The 22912-nt window shown below is 37.8% G+C and overlaps 1 protein-coding gene across 2 annotated transcripts in view; it reads right to left on the bottom strand.

Moving 5' to 3' along the window:
- Dok6 (docking protein 6) overlaps positions 1-22912 on the bottom strand; it is a 376031-nt gene that overhangs the window by 202284 nt on the left and 150835 nt on the right. Inside the window, exons 1-2 of one of the 2 annotated variants that reach the window (XM_048806626.1) lie at positions 12360-12493; positions 11792-11906 (exon numbers count right to left, since the gene is read on the bottom strand). In XM_048806626.1, coding sequence (XP_048662583.1) covers positions 11792-11906; positions 12360-12392 — 148 coding nt within the window. In that variant the 5' untranslated portion in view covers positions 12393-12493. Of the gene's footprint in view, positions 1-11791; positions 11907-12359; positions 12494-22912 lie in introns of those variants that run through there. The other variant, XM_015499571.2, reaches the window with a different exon arrangement.

Genomic DNA, 22912 nt, shown 5'->3' with positions numbered 1-22912 from the left:
AAAATTAACAAGTGCAATCTTAAGGAAAAAAAGGCAACTTGCCAATGAATGGATTATGATACAGTTATATAAATTTCATAAACTGCAAAACAATTAGCTATCACTTTTAGTAATACTTGTAAATGTGAAAGTAGTATAAATCACAAATATCTACAAAACAAAACATTCAAAATGTTGTATTACAGTTTTAGTGACTGATGTAATTGTAACAAAAGCATGAATCATGTATTTATACTGTGCTGTATTTATTTCATAAGGTGATTAGTAGGTTCATAAGTATTTGTAATATTTATTATCTATGCATGATATTTAGTAATTCCTAAAATAACAAAATAAATACATACTAGTTAATTTCTAGAATACAAAAATATAAAATAAATATAACTGGCATCCCCATTAAAAAAACAGCATCATTGAGATGAATTTTCAGTACTTCATGTTTCATGACAAATTTGTACATTTGTGTGCATACATGAGTTTGTGTATATGTGTATGCATCCATGTATGTTTGAAGACATCTCTAATAAAATGCAAAAAAGGGGGCTGGACTTGTGGCTCTGTAATTAAGTGCCCCTGGGTTCAACCCCTGGAAACCCCTCAAAAAATATATGGGGTGTCTTTATGGTATATATACTGCAAACTCTGGTTTTCACTGGATGTAATGTGCATCTTTTCACACTAACAAATACAAATTTACATCATCAGTTTAAATTGCTGCAAAAATACTTTTTTGACATCATTGACAAACTGATGAAAAAGTAGGTCATCAACTTTTCTATTCTATTAAAAAGTACTTGAATGATCGTCCTCACACATGAATTTGTCTGTTTTCTGACTTTTACCCACTGTGCTTCTTTGCTTGTGATTTTGGTCCTCTTTGCTGGTAAATCCACATTTTAGAAGTTGCACATGGGGATGCGCAGGGGCATGCGGTGCTGAAAGTGAGTGAGAAGATTCTGGTTCGTTTCACATGGGTCTTCAGCTTGGTTGTCCAGAACCAGGAAGGCACTGTGAAGACAACAGCCAAGCAAGGAAGGGGCGTTTTCCAGGTGCAGAGGCCCAAGACCCTCTGCAGAGCCTGCAGTCCTGCTGTTGAAGTGCACATCTGTCCCACGGTCATCTCAGAGGCGCCTCAGAGCCCGGCGTGTCCTCTTAAAAATATTCTCCATGTTTCAGCTTCCCTTCCATGGCACCTCTACCCCCCACCGGCTCAAAGCTGAATTATGCATTTTACCCACTTGTTATATTTTGCTGGAACTTTGAATTTTGTGCTTCATGAATTGTTCATGTATAACACTAGCTGTAATTTTAGAGAAAAGTCTATGATTTTGATAATCAGAAAAAAGTTATTTTTATTTTTTCAAAAAAGGAATTGATTTGTCCCATTTATGTTCAAAACAAAGTTCAAACTCTTGAAGATTGCTTAGCTGCTTCCACTCTTTGGTCTTTTTTTGTTTTTGTTTCAAAATGATTCCATTAAAAACAAAGAGGAATTTCAGAGTTTCTTATTTGCCATTATTTATGGGATGAATGCCTTTTTCTATCTACCTATTTAGTGAAACCCAAAATTCTATACGAATGACAGGTTGTTAAGAAATTATTAAATTTTTTATGTTCGTGTGTGTGTGTGTGTGTGTATACACATACACATATATTTGTAGTACTGAGAATTGAACCCAGGGCTGCTCTACCACTAAGCAATATCCCCAAACTTTTTATTTTTTATTTTGAGGGAAGGTCTCATGAAGTTGCTCAAGCTGACCTTGAACTTGAGATTCTTCTGCCTTCTCCTTCCAAGTCACTGATTATAAGCATGCATTACCATGACCAGTTTTAATTTTTTATTAATTAAATTTTTAAAGTGACTCATAAAACAAGTACATAATAATAGGTGCCAGATACATATTTGTATATATATGAATATTTTAATTATTTTATATATATAAATGTTTGAAATAAAAAAGTTTGAAAAGATATATATATATATATATATATATATATATATATATATATACACATACATTCCCAATACTGCAAATATATATATGTACATGTGTGTATGTGCGTGTGTGTGTGTGTGTGTGTGTGTGAACTTGAAAAATAAAATAATTTCTTAACAACCTGTCATTTGTATAGAATTTTGGGTTTCAGTAGGTAGGTGGATAGAAAAAGGGATTCATTCCATGAATAATGGCAAATAAGAAATTCTGAAATTCCTCTTTGTTTTTAAAGGAATCATTTTGAAAAAGAAAGACCAAGGTGTGAAAACAGCTAAGAAATCTTCAAGAGTTTGAACTTTGTTTTTAACCAAGGGCAAAAATTTTCAATATCCTTTCTTCTGGCTTTTCGAGAATGTACAGTACATTGTTATCTATAGTCACCCAAGTGTGCAACGGTGACACCAGACTTCTTGCTCCTGACTGTAACTCAGCAACCATTGATCAATGTTTTAAAACTTGATTTGGAAGAGCTCTATATTATTTTCCTAGGACAGCCAGAACAAATTATCACAAACTGGATAGTTTAAGGCAACAAAGATCTAGCTGCTCACAGTTCTGTAGATGGAGCCCTAAGTCAGTGTCAGTGTCCGTGTCTCCTGGAGGCTGAAGGGAGTCTGCTGCTGGCTCCCTCCCAGCTCCTGGTGGCCTTGGCAACGCTCCGGTTCCCTGGTTCCAGCTCCATCTTTCCATTCTCTGCCTCCCTCTCCACAAACCTTTTTCCAGGTCCCCTCTGTACATGTCTGTATCCCAAAGTCTCCCTCTTTTCTCATAAATACAACAGTAGAGTTGACTTTGGTGCAGTCCCATCTCATCTTTACTTGATTAGATGTGCACGGGGGCCCATTTCAGAATAAGGTCACCTGTATGACAGGCGCTGGGGTTAGGACTTGAATATACAATTTTTGGGAGTAAACTCATCAATTCACTGCAAATTCTTTTTATGCTACTGTTCTGTTTTGTGCTAGCAGAGCACTATGCATTTTTAAGTTATCTTCTGATCTGTTTGTAGTGAATCTTTTGTTTTTACCAATGGACAGAAATGTACAGGACAAGTTGACAAAAAACATTTTTTAAAAGTTCAGTCTTAAAGCCTATTGCACTACTGAATATTATGTGCACTGTTTTCTAAAAAGTTCAAAAAATATTACATTTTCTTATTAGTTCATTAAGATGGATGGAACTTTAATAAACATACTCAATATTTTCTAAGTCCTTATCAGCCTTTAAATGAAAGACATTTTTTTCTGCAAAAAAATATTCAAAACACTTTTCTGCTTCAAAGATTTCAAAAAGTCTAGCACCCAATTATAGAAGGCTTGATTTCTCAGGAAAAAAACACAATTCTGTATACAATAGTAGAATATGGTATTATATGGAATGGCACATCAAAGGTATTATACTTCATGTCAATCATAAAAATAAAGCATGAGTGCATTTTCTTAATGTATAAAATAAGAACTGAGGAAAACAATGCTTCCCCATTAGCCATTTTCAAACTAACACTGTGTGCTTATCATCCATAAAACTTAAAAAACATTTTCTAGACTCTTGCACAATAGTAGTCCTAAAATCACTTTCTGAGTTTGGCTGCCTATGGCAAAATCTTGGCTTGCCTATTGACAGGTCACAAGGGTCAGGGAAGGCTTCCCTGTGGGAAGGGCAGCTTGGTGGCTGTGCTGGGACCGCAGAGTCAGGAGGTGACAGCTTCTTTTAGTATCCACAGTACAGAAGCAGGCACACCAACTAGACAGGCTGAAACCCGAAAAGCAAACCACTGGAGTTTGGGGCAGAAAGGAGATTTTCAGGATATGTACTAGACTTTACTCTCAAGCTGCTAATTTCTAAAGCACTTTAGTCTTTAGTTGGAGAGTAAACCAGGATGCATCGATAGTTTAGGTACTACACTTGTTCGAAATTGTTCATCAGCCTCTGTATTTTCTTCTCACAGCAAATTAGTTCTCTCTTCTTTATAATATCCTAACCCCCTCTCAGCGATGGTGTATCAGCCATACTTGTTCTTAGGTGGAATCAACTCACCTCAGTAGTGATTTTGGTGCTGGGTAGGGGCTCCTGTCCACTGAACCTACCCATTTTACAGACATCCTAGACAATCAGGAAAAACCTTGTAGCACACTTTGCTCAAATCAGCTCTGTCTCTGATTTATTTCTCATCACAACCAGAGAGAACCATGCCCAAATTTTACCAAAATGATTTAAATTTTGCATGAGAAGGAGCAACAGAAAGTTGGTGTTTTTCTCTAATGCGAGTCTGTGAAGAGCATCGTCACAGATTCAAAGTCTCAGCCCTTGTTGCTGCTACATGCATGACACTTTCTCTGCAGAGTTAGCTTCAGAATCCCAACACATTTTGGATCACATAAGCCCACTACATTCTGTTTTTAATAAATTCTTCCACATCTCTTAGCCGAGTAGCTAAGAAGCAGATGGTCATAAACCAGCATTTCTATTCCATGATGGCTGAGTCAGCTAGAAATAGAAGTTGCTCCAACTTTGTCCAAGTTGTCTTTTGTACTGAATAGTCAGTAAGCCAAAATGTCCCCCATTACCCCAAAGTAATGGACTGCTCATAAAAGCACTGGACTGATGTCACTGGAAACGGAAGTCTCATGTTTACCCCAAACCCTGCGACTCTGGGAAGGAGCACTGAGGATTTTTCTAATGTCACATTCTAATCTGGCCTTTTACGTGCAATAAAATCAACTTCCTCCTTTGTCCTAGATATCTACAAGCCTTTATTTTGTATTATACTTTTGTGTTATACATACTAAATTTGCAATAGCTTGACATATTTGACTATGCAACTGGTTTAACATAATGAAACTCTATTGTTCTATCACCTAACTTTTTGTTAAGCCAGTTCTATTATTAAAAACTTTCTGTGATCTGGGGTGAGTACCTGAAATACAGAAGCTTTACAGAAGGGACCCTTGCCCTATTCTGCTTTTATGCAGACAGTAAGTCTTTCTAAAATTAAGCATTCTACACAGTTCAAGAGGGAAGATCTTAAGAGTTCTTGACACACGCACAAAGGAAAAGAAGAAGAAAAAAGAAAATGATAACTATGTGAGGTGACATGGGTCACAGGGATGATGATTTTATAATGTAATATACCCCAAAGCATCATACTATGGAACTTAAATACAGGTAAATTTCACTTGTCAACAATCCCTTAATAAAGCTTAGAAATGCTAATCAACAGGAAGGTAGAGTTGCATGCCTATCAACTTTATTCTGAATCTGTGCATTTGGGGCAGCAATCTTTTCTAGATGATGTAAAGCATGAGAAGCAGAAAACTAAAGAGAATCTTCTGAAAAAATGTTTCTAAGAAAAAAAGGAACAATGAGTTAAGATAATAACACATCTTACTGAATATTGTAAATCATCTTAGGGAAAAGGTGTCATTTTAGAAACCAACGTTCTTCATGGAGCGTGGAAACTGGCAGGGCAGAGGTGTCTGGGGCAGAGTGGGTGAGGCCCAGAGTCAGGGTGCAGTAGGGGCTGGAACAAAGTCTCCATGCAAGATGAGGAAGCAGGAAGCAGGAGACACTGGTGCCCCAAATGGAAGGACGTGGAAATTGGAAGGATAAAGAGTGGGGCTGAGGCTTGGGAGGCAGGGACCGCAGACCACCCAAGGCTTCCATGTTGGGAGAAGACCAGGACATACACAGGCAGAGCTTCCACACTCATAAAACATGCACAGGCCACTCAGGCACGCACTGAGGGTTAGTTTTCTTGTTGTTTGGTATTATTAGTTTCTTTTTACTACGTCTGAACTATACCAAAGATGCTCTCACATAACTTTCTAATCCTTTTTTTTTACAACTTGAAAATACATCATAGATAACCTCATAATAAGACAGATCTAATTTGTTTAAAGTTGATTGATAGAATTGCAGATTCATATAAATAGAGCATACTAATACAGAGATTGAGATAGCCTGGGTACGCTTTGACCAGTCCTCCTCCCTGCACCCTGCCCATGGTAGTATTTTGTAACATTGTAGTATCATGTCACAACCACTGTATTTCCATTGAGAGTTGACCAGTCTTATTCAAATTTCCCCAGTCTACGTGTGTGTGTAAATTCTATATAATCTATCACTTGGCGGGTTTGTGTTTGTACTGCCACAATCAAAGTACTGCATTACTCAGATTCCAGGTCACATTACCATTTTACCATGATACACCTCTCCCGTCCCCATGCCTCCAACCCCACTCTTAACCTGTCTCAGTTACCAATATGTTCTCCATTTCTAAAATTGTCATTTCACAGATATTAAACAAAAGGAGTCACATGATACTAGAGTTTTGAGATCAGCTTTTTATTTTCACTTAGTATAATACCCTCAAGATTTATCCAAATTGCTGTATGTATTAATAGTTATTCCCCCTGTGGAGTATTCTATGGCATGATGTACGCTGACTTTGGAAGGACTTGTGGGTTCTTTCCAGCTTTAGGCTCTTTGAATAAATCTGCTGTGAACATTCACATACAGGTTGTATATGTATGTGTGCATTTTCATTTTTTTCCCCTAGAATAAATGTCCAAGAGTGCAATTACTGGCTTCAATGGTCATTGCATGCTTAATTTTATGAGTCTGCCAAACACTTTGTTTTTTCAGAGTGACTGCAATGTTTTGAATTCCCACAGCAGTGCACAGCAAATCTGGTTTCTCTGTGCCTCAAGAATTCCATGGTTCAGCTGTGTTTTTTCTTCTTACATTTGCCTACGGTATAGATATACTACTATGAACTTCCTGGAGGTTTAGTTTGTATTTATTGGTACTAACCTAAGTTTTGTACACATGTGTTCACATATGTTCACATATGAGTGATTTCATACAAATAGAATAAATTACATGCTTGGTTTTTTATTTTTTGTTTATATTATTTTGTTTCTTTCCCTCTTTTATTTGCATTTTTCCCCAACAATCTTTTTCATACAGCTCATCATCATGTTCCCTCACCCTGGTAAAATTGCTAAAACTCTCTCTCTCTCTGTTTTCTTTATAATATGTGAGTATCCCACATACACTTTCCAGTAGTTGCTGTTATGGTTTGGAGATGAGGTGTCCCCCAAAAGTTCATGAGTGAGACAATGCAATAATTTTCAGGAGTGGAATGATTAGGTTGTGAGATGTGTAAACTAATCAGTGGATTAATCCACTGATATGGATTAACTGGGTGGCCACTGTAGGCAGGTAGGTTGTGGCTAGAGGAAGCAGGGCAGTGGTGGGTACATTTTGTCCTTGCTGGGTGGAGCTCTCTCTTTTTACTTCCTGCTTGCCATGTCCTGAGCTGATTCTTCCATCACACCCTTCTGTCACGGTGTTCTGCCTCACCTTGGGCCCAGAGCTGTGGAGTCCTCAGACCATGAACTGACCCTCTGAAACCATGGGCCAAAATGAACTTTTCCACCTCTAAGTTGTTCTTGTCAAGTCTTTTGGTCATGGTGACAAAAATGCTAACTAAAACAGTTGCTTTGCATGTAAAACTATTTCTAATGATCACATATTTCTTGATAAGGATATACCATTGTTTATTCAACTATTCACTCTATAGGTACTTATTTCCATTTTTCCATTATACATTGTGTACTTAAACCCACATCCTCATGTGCTGGCATGTATGTTTATGTGAGATATTGTCCCAAAGAGCCTTAATAAATCAAGTGTGTGTGTGTGTGTGTGTGTACACTAAATATATATATGTATATATATGTGTATATATATATATATATATATATATATACTAAAATACATATACATACACTAAAATATATATATAAATATATAAATACTAAATATATAAGACTAAATATATAAATATATACACTAAATATATATACTGATATATAATATATATAACATATAATATATATAATATAATATGTATAATACATTATATATAATATATATAATATTATATATATAGTTGCCATTTTCCCTGAAAAAATAATTAATACAATTCATACTTCATCTAGCCATATGAGAACACACTCTTCTCTGCATCTTCATTGGAAATAAGTGTGAGGACTCTGTTCCCTACTGTCCTGAAGCAGATGGTTTGATGGAATAATGGAATGGACTTTTGGAAGATGCAGTTCCAGGGCCAGCTAGATGGCAATACAGCGAGGCCTGGGGCAAGGTCCTCCAGAAGTGTCTACCCTCTACGTCAGCATCCACTATATGGTACTGTCTCTCCCATTGCAAGAATTCATGGGTCCAGGAACCAAGGGGTGGAGACAGGGATGGTACCACTCCGTACCACCCCTAGTGACCCACTAGGAAAGCTTTTGCTTCCTGTTCCTGTAACCTTATGCTCTGCTGGCCTAGACATCTTAGATCCAGAGAGAAGACTGCTTCTTCTGGGGGGTACAACAAAGATTTCACTAAACTGGAAGTTAAGACTCCCCCTCGCCACTTTGTGCTCCTCGTACCTCTGAGTCAACAGGCTAAGAAGGGAGTTATGGTACTGGCAGGGGGTGACTGATCCAGATTACAGGCAGGTTAGAAAATCATCTTTGTCCCCAAGGGGTTTGTGTTCAAGAACCCTTTTGTGATGATGCTAATCGAAGTTTCTTCATCAGTGGCATTCCAGATAAGCTGTTTGCTCACTTGCACTTGATGAGGTGAAGATTCAATTACTATTGATTGTAATATCCAATTTTCTTTAGTAAATTTAAATCCTTTAAAATGCATTGCATTTTCCTTATACTTAATCTAGTTCATTGATATATATTTTATGTCAGTTCCACATTAATTTTTTTTAAAAATATTTCTTATTTTGATATAGCATCAGAGGTAAAGCATTACTGCATAGATAATATGGATGTTGTATGCCCATTTTCTCTCTTACATTTATTATGTTATTAACACCTTACTTTTGCTATGTGCATTTGCTAACGTTGATGAAACAATGTTGGTATATTCTTATTAATTAGTGGTCCTAATTGATAATTTATTAAGGTCTCCTCACTCCCCTGAGTGTCCTCAGTTTTGTCCCGTTGCCCCTTTTTCTGTTTCTGGGTCTCATTCAGGATGCCACTTTCGTTTTCTCCTCATGACTCCTTTTGCTCCTCTTGGCTGTGACAGTTTCTCCGACTTTCATATTTTGTCAACCTTCAAGGTTTTGAAGAGTACTGGTCAGGCACCTTGTAGAATGCCCCTCAGTTTGTATTTGTGTGATGTTTTTCTCACGATTACACTGATTTGTGGGTTGCTGGGAGGAAGGTGATGAGGTAAAGTGCCGGTGCTGATGTGGACCTTGACCATGGCTGAGGTGGTCTCTGACAGCTTCCCTACGGTCTAGCTCTTCTCTCCCACCAACCCCTTTCTACGCTCTTTCCTTTGGAAGGAAGTCGCCTGGGCAGCTCACAGTCACAAAGTGGGGAGTCGTGCATCCCTCCAGAGGGCAGGGCCTCTGCATGAATTATTTGGACTTTTCCTATGGGACATTTGTCTATCTGCTCCCATTATTTACTTATTCAGTCAATTACTTATAATAAGCATGGACTCATGCTTCAATTCCTGTTATTAGAAACCAAGATCTGGATGCTATGTATATTCAAAAATTTTATTATAAATTCTTGATCTTTATAGCCTTTCTATAAATTGTTCAAATGCACTTGCTAACTTGACCCAGGGAGGAGTGGGTTTCATCTGTGCTGAGCTGTAGGTAAAGATACAATGCTCAGACCGCAGCACCAGGACTGGAGTCGTTGGTGCCACCTGCTGCAATGACACTTACTCTCTGGAGACCCAGGTGCTCTGTGATGTGGAGTTCAACGACATTCTTCCAGTCACACTTGAGAATTCCAAACACTACATGTTGAAGTTGAGGCCGAGTCCTGCTGACCTTGAGTTATGTGCACAGGAGCTTCTTATTTACCAACATCAATGTCTTATGGAAGTGAACGTTTCTAGTCTGGGTTCTTGGGATGATGAAAATAATACGTCTTCACTGAAATTACTTTAAGTGTCAGAATGGAAGTAAGAGCCTGTTTTTATTTGATGCACTGGTAGATACCTTGTGGCCCATAAAGGGGAGGACATTCAGGTGACACCTGGAAAAATGCCATGGAGCAGCAGGGGTATGTATTCAGGAGGAGATGGTGTGTGTGTGTGTGTGTGTGTGTGTGTGTGTACATTCTCCCTAACTTTATAGAAAATAAAAAATTAAAAGAGGGCAGTTTCCAAGTTAATCTCAAACTTTTTTTTTTTTAAAAAGTGATAGGAAGTTAAGTAAAGAATGGATTATAGCTGTTTAAATCAGAAAAGCCATCTGTGTAAATGTAAAATTGCATTAAATAATGTTTCTACTGTAATCTCAGTAAAAAATCACAATATAAAAGGCAATCTATTGAATTATTAAGTAACTAAATAAACACAAATTAGACCAGGGTCTCTCTAAAGAATATCTAAATAAAATTGTTACTTAAAAAATATAATTAAATATCATTCTTTCCAAAAATAACAGACTCCAGTTGCACTTATACATGCAGAACATTGCTCACTACAATTTCAAAAAAAGTCAAACAATAGTGAAAAATAACAATTGAAGTAATGAAAATCATTTTTTATCATGTTTTTGAAAACTAATTTTCTGGCTGTTATTAATTTAATAAGAGACATTAATATTATATATTTAAGAGCTCAGAAAAAAATTGAAGTGACTAGACTGTTTTAAGACAGTGAACAAGAAGGTAAAAATATTTTGGGATAACAATATATCAATAAGGCTGAGACAGGTACTGTTACAAGACGGGGATTTATAGTACCAATCACAGACATCTCTGTACCTCCGAAAAGTCTGTTTTGAAGGATGAGATATGATCAGATGGCAAATGAAGAACGACTGATGAATAAAGCCATCCAAGGAAAGAAGGGCACTTTGACGCATTCCAGGTCAGGCCAGGAAGACTAAGGTCAGCTCAGATGAGGGGTGTGAGCAGTCTCAGTCACACACAGTGACATCAGCAGCTTTAGAATAATATGACTTAGCATTAATTAGACCGACCTATCAACTTTCTATAAACCAGACACTTCATTTTTCCTTTAAAAAATTAAGAATCTTCTCCCAAAGGCTACATAACCATTTTAAATTCACATATTTGGAGCCCTTCATATTTTTGGTAACATGCATTATAAAGCAAACACATTGTTTCTTTGAGCAAAATCTTTGAAAAGCATTGTCAACTCAGACATGATGCAGGGCCTCCAACGTGAAGGATATTGCAAGTTCAAATTAAAAAGTTCTGCATCTCACCACTGTCAGAGTGCTTTATGAACCGGCACTTTGAAACTCAATCTGAAATGTATTTATTTGCGGTACCAAGAACCGGTGAAAGTAGCACACTGCCCAAATTCTGTTCTGCAATGTTTGGGGAGTTAGGCTGAGTTTGCCAGGCTTTTGTACAGTAGCATTATTGTTGCCCTACAAAATACCTGCAGCTACTTTCTGCAAAAACCTGGGTACTAATCACATGCTCACTCACTCAATATCGCCTTGGTATGGTTTACTTAATTCTCAAAGCTTGAAAGAAAACTGCCAGAGTTCTCAGACCACCTGGGAGCAGGCACAGAGAGATAACAATAAGTACCCAAAACATCTGGAGAAATCAGTATGTTGAACTTGCGACTAACATCCTCCACTGCCCTCTCATTACAATGAGCCATCCAATTCAGACACCGCATCTTCATCTGCCTGGGTCATTGTCTCAGAAGCCGCTCAATTTCCTCAAGTTGTAGATGGGCCTGAAATTGCTTACCTGACTCACAGGCAAATGTCTTTGACGTTTCGTCATGAAAGATAATTGCCACTGCATGCTTCTTTGTCTCTCGAGGCAGTCTGGTTATATTTTTGATGTTGTGTAGTTCAGTTACCTTGAAAGAAAAAAAAATATTTTTAACTTAGTGTTCTGAATACATTCTATACTGGAGAGCTAAACACAAGGATCAGGTATCACTGCCTCACACCACTTCCCAGGGGATTATTGTGCTAATTTTTAATTAACTATAGTCAAAAACAATAAGGAAGAAACACAATGTCTTCCATTGGGCACTAAATTTTGGTCACAGTTCATATTGTTTGCTGCATTTTGAAATAGTCTAAAAACTATGTAGAATAGCTTCATGGACTCAATGTTTTCAGTAAAGTGGCACCCCCAGGAGACCATAGCAGCTGTGGTACACAAGCATTCTCATTAAGTTCTATTAAATATTGACTACATTCAGTATTTCCTCTGTCTCCTAAGTCCCACAATGATAGCACTATAGCCATGGGACACCTGACACATGTCCATCAGTGAGGTGGCTCCAAAATTTTGAGTAACTAACCTTATCAGGAAAACGAAGTGTTTGTGGACCCATGAATCGCTTCTCTCACCAAGGTCCACTTGGGATTTATGAACCTAGGTTAATGATGTTTTATTCATTGGGGCTGGGGAATGTGGCTCAAGTGGTAACGCACTCGCCTGGCATGCGTGGGGCGCTGGGTTCGATCCTCAGCACCACATAAAATAAAGACGTTGTGTCCACTGAAAACTGAAAAATAAAAAAAAAAAATTCTCTCTCTCTCCTCTCTATCTCTCTCTCTTTAAAAAAATGATGTTTTATTCATTTAGAAATGAATAAAGAATGCATTTATCATTTTTACTTCTTGACTTTTTATTGGTACGTGTTCTGCTACAAGTTAAGATTCTTTTATTTTTCCTCACAAGCAATACAAATGGCCAAATGCTTATTTCTTCAATTTCTCTGCAACACAACATTGTAATGATTACATTTGGGTTAATTTTTTCTAAATTATCTTGCAATATGCTGAATTTTTTTTAAAAAATTAACTTAAAAGGTTTCCTGTTCCTGGATCAGTATTGTTAGCAGAAAGTAGGCAGAATTAACTAACATAATAATACCCATTAATATTTTTTATGACATCTTATGGTGTCATATGTATGATCCTGTGGGAACCTATAGTAAATTATCTTTTGACTATGCTTTAATTTCTTCTCTCAAAATATGGAATTTTCAACATTGCTTTTGAATGTTATTTTCCTGATTAATATTTTGATAAGCATAGAACTAAGTAAACAATAAGTCTTAACTTTTTGACCATCTATCTGCACACATACACACACACACACACACAACATTTATATGTATACTCATCTCCCAGTATTTGTGGGGAATTTGTTCCAGCTTCCCCACTCCTGTTGATTCCAAAATCAAGGAATACAAAAATTCCTCATATAAAATTGCATATTATTTGCACATAACCTACATAGATTCTCCCATATAACTTAATTAAGCTTCAGATTACTTTTAGCTAATGTGATGTGAATGGTACACACATAATTATCATATCATATCATTTAGGGAATAGCAACAGGAAAAATCTGTGCATATTTAGTACAAACACAATTTTCCAAATAGTTTTGATCTATGGTCTGATTTCAAGAGGTGAGGAACCTGTGGATATGGGAAGTTGACTGTGTGTGAGAGTATATGTACATAGCCATGTTATATATATTTGAAGACACAAATGTACATATGTGTAGATTTATATATAGTACTTTATCATCAATAGCATCTAATCTATAAGAATTTAGTTAGCACTTATAACTGTATTTAACATTACAGGATGTGAATTAGACAGAAAAACACCAATAATAAAAGTCACAGGCAAGAAAGAACAAATTGAAGCATTAGTATGTATGGAAATGGGCACATGCTATCTTGTTTGTAACATTATCCCAAAAAGAAGATCAGGAGAAGGACTTTGAAATTGCAGAAAGTCAGTTTTTATTTGTTTTATGTAATCTATAATTCCATTTTTTATAATTATTGAGTTTTTGTCTCATTTGATAATCACAAGTCTGTTTGCAAAAAAACAAGTATATTCTCTGTAATTTTTTCAACTTAGTCTGTCAAATACTAAAAAAAGAATGCTAAATTTCCTATGAAATGTTGTGTTTTCATCAATTTATCAATGTATTTCCACTGAATAATTCTCATAGTAATGGTACTCAATAAATGCAATAGCTAAGATATTTAACTTGCTGCAGTGCATTCCTTTCTTGTCATTGCAAACCTTCACATATAAAGTAATAAATCACACACACTAGCACATGCATGCACATACACCAACATTACACTGGCTAGGAATTTCAGAGGCCTGCACTGGAGCTCCTGCTGTACTTGATTCCATTATGCATTAACCCCATGTGAAAACATAAGATGAAAAGAAATATTTTTTAAGCCCGTTGATTCCATAATGTGAATTCAACTTTCATTTCAGGATTCTGGTCAAAATGGCTGGCATCATTGCTTTTGCAGAACACTTAGAGACAAGGTTTGCATTTGGGTATGGATGATTATTACAACTATGAATATAAGATCATCTGTTAGCACCAGTGTGTGCCAGGTCTCTGCATGACCTGATCTGGAGGAACTTCAGAACAAGATTTTGGCCCCAAGTGGAAGAGCTGATATGTTTAGTAACTTTTTTTTTTCTACTGTGTTTAGAATAGACACATCACTACCCCTAGAAATGACCCCTGCTGGTAGTTAGAATATTCAGGATTTTGAGCTTTCTCTTTACATTAGACCCAATATATATTTTTCTCACAATTTTCCCAAAACCCTGAAGAGTTGATATTAGCATGGATATTTGTTACAGATAAGAAAGCTGGTGATTGGAGGAAGTAACAGCCCCATCCTTGGTCAACTTAAGAAGACCTGTAGCCAGTGCTGACCCCGCCTGCTTGATTTCTTGAGTAGCTGGGTCTCTGCAGTGGATCCAATGTGAGAATTCTCTTTGACAAGGGTAGCAGTTTTGACTTGCTTGAGCAATGATCAATGCTTTCACTGTATCATGCAAACTTTAACTGCACATGAGGGTTACTCCTGAAGAGAAAATACACATTTCCACTCAGAATTTCCAATGCTCCGCTATACTCACATTTATTAAGTAGTGTTCTAAGTAATGGGAAATGTACAGATGTATTTCACGTATTTAGAAACTTTTGATCTTCATTTTGGAAGCTGGTACCTCTGATATCAATCAGGACACGATAGTATTGAAGTAGTTAAAATGAACAATTCATGACCCCAAATTTCACTCATATCATATAATACATTATATTCAAAGAAAAATTATGTGCTACCATTTTAGGAGCTTATTGTTACTTGTCACCTATTTTTCCAAAATCTTTAGTGACCTGGATTTGTGACCTCATTCAGGGTTGCTGTTCAGGCATCTGGAGCAGCCCTCTTGCTGTGTCACATTGGACTTCTGTCACATACCTCAAAATTAGTTTTAATCTACATCTTATTTATATTTGTTTCTCTCTTGTAACAATCTCTTCTAAGAATATCATGTGAAATTCTGAAGTTTCTGAAGATTAATACACTGAGAGAAAGACAAAGTCTAACTTTTGAATGTCTAAATGATTAAATAATTGATTCAAGTAATATTAATGCCAAATTTTACTCCAACATAGTATATTGAAGTAATATTTAAAAGTCAGACAATATTGTCAAATGATAATCTTACCTGAACAAAGTAGAGTCTCAAAACAATGAAGATTTCATGTTGCTTTGGAACGCAAAAGTGATAGACTTTATATAAAGTTATATATTATATAAAATATCTTGCAGTGGCAAACAATATCATGAAACCATTTATAATCTTGCCCAGGGGCCTTTTCCAAATATTTTTATTCAACGATATCAGAGTTTATTAGAGTAAGTATTGTGGATTTTGCATTTTTTGTTGTCTCATATCAAAAATCAACAGCATAAACTGATGGACAGGTGGGGAAAACCTGGCAGGCACCAGGGGTTCAGGGTCCTCTACCTTCAGCCTCAGGCGCCCTGACAGAGGCGCCCCAAGTGCTTGCTCGCCTGTGGAACTCACTCACACTGAGCATGCTCATGGCCTCTCCAGGCAGATGCTACGTCTCTGGTTTCCAGAATCATGTGGGTTTTAGTTGTCGATCAACAGTGTGATGCTGTCACCTCTTCAATTTAATAAATCTCAGGAAAAAAAATCTAAGTTTTGAAAAGTTGTCAAACTCAAGAATATAGATGCAAGTTTCTCAAATTATAATTTTCACCTGAAAACTGAATTTTTACATTTTTCAATGAACATGGTGAATTGTTTTCTTGACATGGGCTTGCTCAGTTCTTTTTTCATGGATGCGTTAAATTACACAGGACAGTGGCCCCCATGAAGCCATCATCACATGCACTTTACAATTTGCTCAGTCTCCTTCCCAGCACTTTCCCTCTCCCTCCCCTCCACACGCCCCCTCACTGGGTTCACTCTGTGATCCCCCCTCTATGGTTATTTTAATTAGTGCATTATAACTGCACACATGAGTGGATTCCTTCATAATGGTATCCAGTATTGCACATAGACATGGCATAATTTGGAAATTACACTTCCCAGAACTTCCCCTCGCACTCTCCTCCTCCCTCCTTTTTAATCCTCTGCTTAGTTTAGAGTGAGAAAATATCCCACAAAAGTCTCAAGGATGAGTGGCATAGCTTGCTGTCTGTCAGTGACTTTTTCAGTCAATGGAAGTTCTGTCTGTTTCTCTTTTGAAGAAGCAGCTATTGTGCTGGACCCCCACAGCACACCTTGCTCCTTCCTGAGATGACTGCAGTCCCGTGCTCTGAGTTCTTGCTATTCTGGTAAATACAATATTTAAGAGCCACATTGTGGTCCAGGTAGAATAAAATTAATATTTTTATTAAGTAAAGTTTTTGTTTGTTTTTACTTATGTAGGCAGCTGCCTGTCAAAGATTCAGTGACGCTATTGTCACTCAGCACTGCTGCCTTGACCAGTTCCGTGTACAACTGCTTTCACAGCTAGACAGGGAGAGCAAGAGCAAGCCTGCCACAGCAGGGCGGTTCTTCAGGGCCACGCTGAGCTCCATGGCTCTGCACAGTGCCCTCCTGGGCCCAGGGCTCTCTTTCGGTCACAGCCTTGTCGGTTCTGCTCCTACAACATTCTCTACTCACGCCTTCCTCTCCACAACCTCATGACTCACTCCAGCCCTCGCTCCCTGTCCTCATGCCCACACCCGCCCCACTCCCCAGGACCTTGTCACACTGCTCCCAGCTATCTTCCTCACTGACACACAGCCACTCCCCTCAAAGACTCACGGCCATGCGCTCATGCCTCAGAACTGAAGGTCTCACTCTTCAGCAAGAACTGGAGGACTTCCAACCATCCTGTACATCTGAGCTCATCTGCTTCCACGTCAGCCCTTAATGCAAGACAACGTCCAACCATAGACAGAACCTCCCAGTGTTCCTGAATAAAAAGCTCACCACTTAGTGGTTATGGAGGCTTTCGTACAATAATCTGTTTGGGACACCCTGTGCCTCCATCTTCCTGTCAAACTCACTCAGGCAGACAAATGCTCCTGAGTGAGCCATGTGACATTAGTGACTTGTTCTTGTTTGGGCTCTTTCTCATGACCTTGGCAATTTGATCTGAGCTCAGATGTCCTCTTGGCTGATTACGCAATCTATCTGGGTTCTTGTATTAGGCTCAGTATGTCCAGATAGTTATTCTTTTAAGGCAGGATTTACTTATTTCTTCATTTATTTGGATATTTGACCATATGCTTTTCAAGGTGAAAAGCACTAGGCATTTGTAAACTGATTATTTCTTTCAAAACACGTGGAAGAAAAGATGATTTGTTCTCTGGGCTGTGTGCTCTGAGAGGGAGGGTGTACTTAGATATTTGGGAGTTATAAATAAATAGAGCACATGAGAGGGAGAAACTGTTTTTCTTATAGTTCAAAATGATTAAGTCTTTTGTTCTGCCATTACTGCTAGTTAACTGGGGGAAAATCACATGGGCTGAGGCAAATGGCAACTGGGCTCAAGTTTTCCAGAGTGCTCTTATTTGAACACTTAGCAACATTTAGCATAAATAAATTGAGATCCATTTTACAGTTTAAAAATCATGCCATTGATGTTCTGCATTTCCCCTTAGCCTAAGTACCAATTAAACTAAATGTTACTACTTAATGTAGATCTTACTATGGCAAAATTATATTTACACTATTTACTACACACATAAATACGTGAGATGGCCTCATTATTGAAATTATTATTAGTTTTAGAGTATCTAAACAATTTACTTCATGACAGTTGAGACCAAATTACCACCTATTTAAGTGCTCAATTTCTTTTTTAAACCTAATTATCTTTTGAAAAGTGAAAAGAAATGAACTTTTAGATTATTTTCAAGAGATTTAAATGAATTAGAACACAAATTGTACTCCTCTTTCTCATTAATCTTAGTAATAATTCTTATTAATTCTGGTATTTTACTAATATTCTATGGTTGTTTTAATTAAGAAAGGGTTTTTTTTAGGATAAAATAGCACGTTTCAGGAGCAAGTTTAATAAAACTTTAATAGCATAGAGAATATTGATTTTTCAGTAAGAAAATATGATAATTTTACTGATTTTTTATTATTACAATTATTATCGCACTTAATACACACATGTCTCTCTATTCTTGATTGCTAAGCTTTCATAAGAATAATTTAAATATTTGTGTTATCTACTACAGCATATGCTTCAATAGGTGGTGTTAAAATTTGCATAAAAATTTTATTATTGCTTCCTTTCAGTTAAATTTACATTGGTTTTCCAGTGGCAGCCTCATTATATTTTCCCTTGTTGCTGATAAAAACGAACATGTGCTGTTGAAAAATCAATATAATTTATTCTTAAAGCAACCTGTGACAGAGCTCATGTCTCTGACACAGTCTTCCCATGGGTCACTGTTTGACTATCTCAATGTGTTCATTATCAATAATTACAAGCTTAGTCTTCCATATCTTTGACAGATATAAAGCCTCTCCCATGTTAAGCCACAGAATGAAACGTATCATCTAGAAATGAATAATTATTGGTACAGTTATATTAGAATTGGAGTTAGCTATAATTGGAGTTAGCTACTCACAAGTTTTGAACCTCAGAATTCAAGCAACCACAGATCAAAATTGTGTAAAAAATATAATTAGTGGATACTGAACACACAAGGACTTCTTTGTTTGCCATCATTTCCCAAATCATACAGCACAACCATGTTTACATAGCATTTCTGTTGTATTAGGTAAAGTCCTGTACAGGATGTGCGCAGATTCACAATGTCACACTCTTTTACAGCAGAGCCTTCAGCATCCGCACAGTTTGTTACCTTCAGCAGAGCCAGTCCTCCACAGATGCTGAGGGACACCTGTGACGGTCACTGTTGGCTGCCTACTCAGCTTCCAGCTCCACATTGCTAGCAGGACCTGATATTGTTCATATGTCCACCCCTCCGTCATGCCTGGTGGGAATCTCTCAGACTCGGTATGGGTGGAACTCACTATTCACTAATGAATAGAAGTGTCCTGGTGAAAGCACTAGTGGCTCTTGACAAGTGCCTTCCTATGGTGGAGCTGTCCTGTCAGAATGTCATAAGTCAGAAATGCTCCAGCTGGCCTGCTCCTAGGCTGAGAAGTCCAGGCAGTTCCAAGGAAGGCAGAGTAGGGACTACACACATAAACAAGAAGTCCTTGATTTTAATTGTTGACAAGAGTGACTGGATCAAATAAGCCTGAGACCAGCTTCCTCCCTGAACATACTATAAATCATGACAGTCCACTTTTACTTGCAGCCAAAAGATTCTAATTGATAGAGCAAACTGAGAGCTGACCTTCCCTTGTTTTACAGATAGTAAAATGGGCTGTCCCAATTTGAGGGACTGTGACACAAAGTCATGGTCAGAAGAAGGACCATGTTCTCCACTTCTCAAACTAGTGCACTATCCATTTCTCCAAGAGCCTTTGCCTTGAATGCCATGAGTTGTATCAACAGCAAATAACAGCTTAATAAGAAATGACCAGAGGAAGGAAAATCAACTACAAAAAAGACCCAGGTTGTAAGGTGGAAGGAAGTCTGGGATAACCTCAGTACATTATTACTCCTACATTATATTGAGATTGTTCATTATAAAACAGAAAGATAATATATATTCAGGTCTGAGAAATGAATAAAATTAGTACATAGGAAAATGTGCACTAAGGGGATCTCTGGATAGGTAGAAACTTAGTATGTATAAGATGCTTCTCTGGCTATGCTACTGTTCTCACTTTGAGAGCTACAGCTTTACTACACAGATATTAATAGAAAACTATTCAGCTACTAGGACTTTACCTAGTGTAGTACACAATTAGGTCTCTTAATTATTGTTGTGGTTAAATGGTGGCCCTCAAAAAGATATGTCCAAGTCCCAAGTCTCAGAACCAATGACTGTGCCCTTATTTTGGAAAGGGATTTTCACAATGAAGTCCTGAATCTTGAGAGGAGATCACCCTGAATTTAGTGTGGGTCCTAAACCCAATGGCTAATGTCTTTATAAGAGAACAAGGGAGATTGGAGATAAGACCCAGTAGAAACAGAGCCCAGATGATCAAGGCAAAATCAGAAGTGATGCTGCCACCAACCAAGGAGCCCCTGAGCCCCTGCTGCTGGGCAGGCAGCACCCGTCCTCCCCTGAGGCTCGGGAGGGAGTGACTGTTGCCGACACTGTGATTTATGACTTCTGGTCTCCAAAACCGTGAGAGAATAAATTTACTTGGTGTTAAGCTACCAAGTTTGTGACAATTTGTTAGGCCAGCCCTAGGAAACTAATAGAGTCACACCACATTACTTGAAGATAAATAGCACAATTTATGTTATAAAGTTTCTATTCTTAAAGCAAAATGAAAGACAACATGAAAATTTTGTATATAGCCCTATTTACCTTAAAATTTATTGAAAATTCAGGAGTATATCTCTATTTTGTGACACCTTAGGGCATTACATATATTTCTACTTTAATTTTGATTAATAAAAAAGTCCACACAGCTCTCCAAGGTGGTTACCCAGAGCCCGGGAAGATGATTGATTGACAGCCACACAGAAGGTGATGGTCCCACAGGCAACGCCTCCCTATTAATGAGCTCTGTCACAACTGGAGTCCCCAGGGAAAAGCAGGCATAAGGTGACAAAGCAGAGGTCTCTCTTTGGAAAATAAATCAACTAACATTTGAGGGGGTCACCAGCAAGGCTGATCTGGGACTGAGCTGGGGAGCTCTCTCAACCAGAGAGCTAGGCCCTGGGGGGAGGAATCCTCCCACAGGAGAGGCCATCCAAAGCTGGGAGGGGAAGGTCTCAGTGGTGCTCCATGATCTTATCCTGGTTTTCTTCTTTGCCTTGTTATCCCCACAAAAAGCTTTTCTTGGTTGTTTTTGACACTTTAATAGGAGCAAAAAAGTTCCACTATAGAGGACTTGCCATCATCCTGCAATGTCAGGCCAAAGAGCACTGGAGAAGACCCTCTGGGGCACCGCCATCTCCTGTAGGGGAATCGAGGAGCCTCCAGGTACACCCTCTTGAAAGAGGTTAAGTATGTCATTGTAAAAACAAGAACAAAAGCAAAAGGAAAGGGATCAAGACAAGGAAGCATGGAAGGGAGGGGAGGAGGGAATCTCTCTTCCACGGTCTATTATCATAAACTTGATGATTCTCACAATGACTCTCAAGAAAATTCTTAGTCGATATTTTTGCAAGTCATCACGCTGGTTATAATTTTTGTAACTGTTTCTTGTTGGCATTTCTGGAATCGAAACACAGGAATGGGCACCAGTTGAGAAGCTCTGTGTTGACTGCAGACTTTTTGACATCTGGGAAGAACTATCATGAAGGATTGCTGACCTACCATGAAATAGCAGACAGAAGTGTTATAGAAATAAGATCAAGAACTGGTGGTGTGAAGCAAAACTGCCAACTCTCAAGATTCTTGCGGTAAAAATGATTCTTCAGCTGTTCAAAAAGACACACGGCTATAGTTAAATACAAACTTTGCTGACACACATGAACTTTAAAGGTGTCACAAGCTGAATTCCAAATGGAAAAAAGAATACAAAAATCCAGAGAAAATGCTTACAGGTTAAGACATTGTGTCTACCTTCGAATGGTGCCCAGGGTCACATCTTGGCTGCATAGACAATAATCAAACTTGATTCTTAATCAAGATAACATAGATGCTAAAAGTAGTGCAATGTGTTCCTAATCCCCAGCCCAAGTGGTTTTGGAAGCATATTGACTTTTGTCTGGTAAATTTTGTAGCAAATGGAAAATCCAAAGGACAAATTATAATGTGATTGCAGTGACAAAAGTCTTTGACAGTTCACAGGAGAGTTAAGTAATAAATTTATCCCTCTCATAAGAAAGAAATGGAGGTTTTTCAAAATATAATAGGGTCAAGCTATTTTATATTATTTTATTTTTTAGACATATATCTGCTATCAACAGTAATCACAATAGAAATTTTTTCTAACATATTTGGAATATTTATGAAAATACACTTGATTAAAAAAGCCTTAGTAAACTCAAAAGAATAAAATTATAAAAATTACATTCTATGGCATTAACACAATATAATTAAAATTTATAATGTATACAATTAAATGTCCTATACATATAAGAGTATATAACATATTTCTAAATATGAGTTATAATGTATGGTTTAAAAAGAAATTTCGATCAGAGCATACACCAAGCACTAAGCAGCCGAATTCCGGCTCCCAGAACTGAGCCCGCGGGGACTGCTTCTTGGAGCTTACACTTATAGGAGCTTACACTGAGCACGGAGCGGCCGAGTTCCGGCTCCCGGAACTTCCCTGGCCCGGGGCTAGGAGCCCGCGGAAACTGCTTCTCGGTCCGGGTCCTGCTGAGGGCCGGTCAGGACTCACCCGTTGCTTTGGTTGCCCGGCAAGGGGAACGAAATGCTGCCATTCGCATAGGATACCAACATGGCAGAGATCTGAT

This window comes from Marmota marmota, unplaced genomic scaffold (genome assembly GCF_001458135.2).
Source record: "Marmota marmota marmota unplaced genomic scaffold, marMar, whole genome shotgun sequence".
Taxonomy (NCBI): Eukaryota; Metazoa; Chordata; class Mammalia; order Rodentia; family Sciuridae; genus Marmota; species Marmota marmota.
The sequence above is the reverse complement of the archived record's forward strand: the minus strand, read 5'-3'. Positions and strand labels throughout refer to the sequence as shown.